Raw genomic sequence first — 3,139 nt, forward strand, 5'->3', positions numbered from 1 at the left:
GCCCGGAACCGGCACTACCTTCGGCGAGTTGCGGTAACCCGTCTTCTGCGCCTCTTGCCGCCTACATCTTAGCGAAAAAGCTTTTCCAGGCTTTCTCTCAAGAAAAAACTGTGCCAGCAAAGGAAGAATCTCCACGTCTTTTCATGAAGCTAGTCGAGTTCTTACCATCTCCGAGACGAAAAGAAAAAGTACGATTCCCCACGGAGTGCTTCAAATAGCTTAGAAAGGCGCAAAGAAAAGTTGTCCGAGAACTTTTTCCCTTCCTATGTTCAAGTACGTTTAAACGTCTAGAAAGTGCTTAGTTCTTGTCCTGGCTGAGTTTGAGTTATGTGCACTCAATCCCGGTGCTTTCCGCCTTTCTTTTAATGCTTCTCAGCATCTGCCGAACTCTCCATCGCCCGGAGGCGGAGAAGCGGCTTTTTCGCGCACAGAGCATTGTGCCGGTCGCGGTGCGCTCCGGTCCGCGGCTTCTCCCGAAAGACGCCGGGAACCAGCAACTACCTTCGGCGAGTTGCGGTAACACGTCTTCTGAGCCTCTTGCCGCCTACATCTTAGCGGAAAAGCTTTTCCAGGCTTTCTCTCAAGAAAAAACTGTGCCAGCACAGCAAGAATCCCTCCACGTTTTTCATGAAGCTAGTCAAATTCCTATCAGCTCCTAGGCGAAAAGGAAAAGTAAGATTCCCCACGAAGTGCTTCAAATAGCTTAGAAAGGTGCAAAGAAAATTGTCCGAGAACTTTTTCCCTTCCGATGTTAAAGTAAGTTTAAATGTCTGGAAAGTGGTTAGTTCTTGTCCTGGCTCAGTTTGAGAGCTGTGCACTCAATCCCGGTGCTTTGCGCCTTTCGTTTAACACGTCTCAGCCTCTGCCGAGCTCTCCGTCTCCCGGAGGCGAAGAAGCGGCTTTTTCGCGCACAGAGCATTGTGCCGGTCGCGGTGCGCTCCGGTCCGCGGCTTCTGCCGAAAGACGCCGGGAACCAGCACCTACCTTCGGCGAGTTGCGGTAACCCGTCTTCTGCGCCTCTTGCCGCCTACATCTTAGCGAAAAAGCTTTTCCAGGCTTTCTCTCAAGAAAAAACTGTGCCAGCACAGCAAGAATCCTCCGACGTTTTTCATGAAGCTAGTCGAGTTCCTACCAGCTCCGAGACGAAAAGAAAAAGTAAGATTCCCCACGAAGTGCTTCAAATAGCTTAGAAAGGTGCAAAGAAAAGTTGTCCGAGAACTTTTTCCCTTCCTATGTTCAAGTAGGTTTAAATGTCTGGAAAGTGGTTAGTTCTTGTCCTGGCTCAGTTTGAGAGATGTGCACTCAATCCCGGTGCTTTCCGCCTTTCTTTTAACGCGTCTCAGCATCTGCCGAGCTCTCCGTCTCCCGGAGGCGAAGAAGCGGCTTGTTCGCGCACAGAGCATTGTGCCGGTCGCGGTGCACTCCAGACCTCGGCTTCTGCTGAAAGACGCCGGGAACCGGCAACTACCTTCGGCTAGTTGCGGTAACACGTCTTCTGCGCCTCTTGCCGCCTACATCTTAGCGAAAAAGCTTTTCCAGGCTTTCTCTCAAGAAAAACTGTGCCAGCACAGCAAGAATCCTCCACGTTTTTCATGAAGCTAGTCGAGTTCTATCAGCTCCGAGACGAAAAGAAAAAGTACGATTCCCCACGAAGTGCTTCAAATAGCTTAGAAAGGTGCAAAGAAAAGTTGTCCGAGAACTTTTTCCCTTCCTATGTTCAAGTACGTTTAAATGTCTGGAAAGTGGTTAGTTCTTGTCCTGGCTGAGTTTGAGAGATGTGCACTCAATCCCCGTGCTTCCGCCTTTCTTTTAACGCTTCTCAGCATCTGCCGAGCTCTCCATCGCCCGGAGGCGAAGAAGCGGCTTTTTCGCGCACAGAGCATTGTGCCGGTCGCGGTGCACTCCAGACCTCGGCTTCTGCCGAAAGACGCCGGGAACCGGCAACTACCTTCAGCGAGTTGCGGTAACACGTCTTCTGCGCCTCTTGCCGCTTACATCTTAGCGAAAAAGCTTTTCCAGGCTTTCTCTCAAGAAAAAACTGTGCCAGCACAGCAAGAATCCCTCCACGTTTTTCATGAAGCTAGTCGAATTCCTATCAGCTCCGAGGCGAAAAGGAAAAGTAAGATTCCCCACGAAGTGCTTCAAATAGCTTAGAAATTTGTAAAGAAAATTGTCCGAGAACTTTTTCCCTTCCGATGTTAAAGTAAGTTTAAATGTCTGGAAAGTGGTTAGTTCTTGTCCTGGCTGAGTTTGAGTTATGTGCACTCAATCCCGGTGCTTTCCGCCTTTCTTTTAATGCTTCTCAGCATCTGCCGAGCTCTCCATCGCCCGGAGGCGAAGAAGCGGCTTTTTCGCGCACAGAGCATTGTGCCGGTCGCGGTGCGCTCCGGACCGCGGCTTCTGCCGAAAGACGCCGGGAACCAGCAACTACCTTCGGCGGGTTGCGGTAACCCATCTTTCGCGGCTCTTGCAGCCTACATCTTAGCGAAAAAGCTTTTCCAGGCATTCTCTCAAGAAAATCTGTGCCAGCAAGGGAAGAATCTCTGGACGTCTTTTCATAAAGCTAGTCGAATTCCTATCAGCTCCGAGGGAAAAAGCAAAAGCAAGATTCCCCACGAAGTGCTTCAAATAGCTTAGAAAGGTGCAAAGAAAAGTTGTCCGAGAACTTTTTCCCTTACTATGTTAAAGTAGGTTTAAATGTCTGGAAAGTGGTTAGTTCTTGTCCTGGCTCAGTTTGAGAGCTGTGCACTCAATCCCGGTGCTTTCCGCCTTTCTTTTAACGCTTCTCAGCATCTGCCGAACTCTCCGTCTCCCCGAGGCGAGGAAGCGGTTTTTCGCGCACAGAGCATTGTGCCGGTCGCGGTGCGCTCCGGACCGCGGCTTCTGCCGAAAGACGCCGGGAACCGGCACCTACCTTCGGCGAGTTGCGGTAACACGTCTTCTGCGGATCTTGCCGCCTACATCTTAGCGAAAAAGCTTTTCCAGGCTTTCTCTCAAGAAAAAACTGTGCCAGCACAGCAAGAATCCCTCCACGTTTTTCATGATGCTAGTCGAGTTCTTACCAGCTCCGAGACGAAAAGAAAAAGTACGATTCCCCACGGAGTGCTTCAAATAGCTTAGAAAGGCGCAAAGAAAAGTT

The 3,139-nt window shown here is 50.2% G+C and overlaps 1 protein-coding gene across 1 annotated transcript in view; it reads right to left on the bottom strand.

Moving 5' to 3' along the window:
- LOC127060579 (hydrocephalus-inducing protein homolog) overlaps positions 1 to 2,455 on the bottom strand; it is a 32,209-nt gene extending 29,754 nt beyond the window's left edge. Inside the window, exon 1 of the mRNA XM_050984246.1 lies at positions 2,432 to 2,455. Within this exon, the coding sequence (XP_050840203.1) occupies positions 2,432 to 2,455 (24 nt within the window). The remainder of the gene's footprint in view (positions 1 to 2,431) is intronic.
- Between the last annotated feature and the right edge of the window lie 684 nt (positions 2,456 to 3,139).

The sequence above is a fragment of the Serinus canaria genome, chromosome 25, assembly GCF_022539315.1.
Source record: "Serinus canaria isolate serCan28SL12 chromosome 25, serCan2020, whole genome shotgun sequence".
Taxonomy (NCBI): Eukaryota; Metazoa; Chordata; class Aves; order Passeriformes; family Fringillidae; genus Serinus; species Serinus canaria.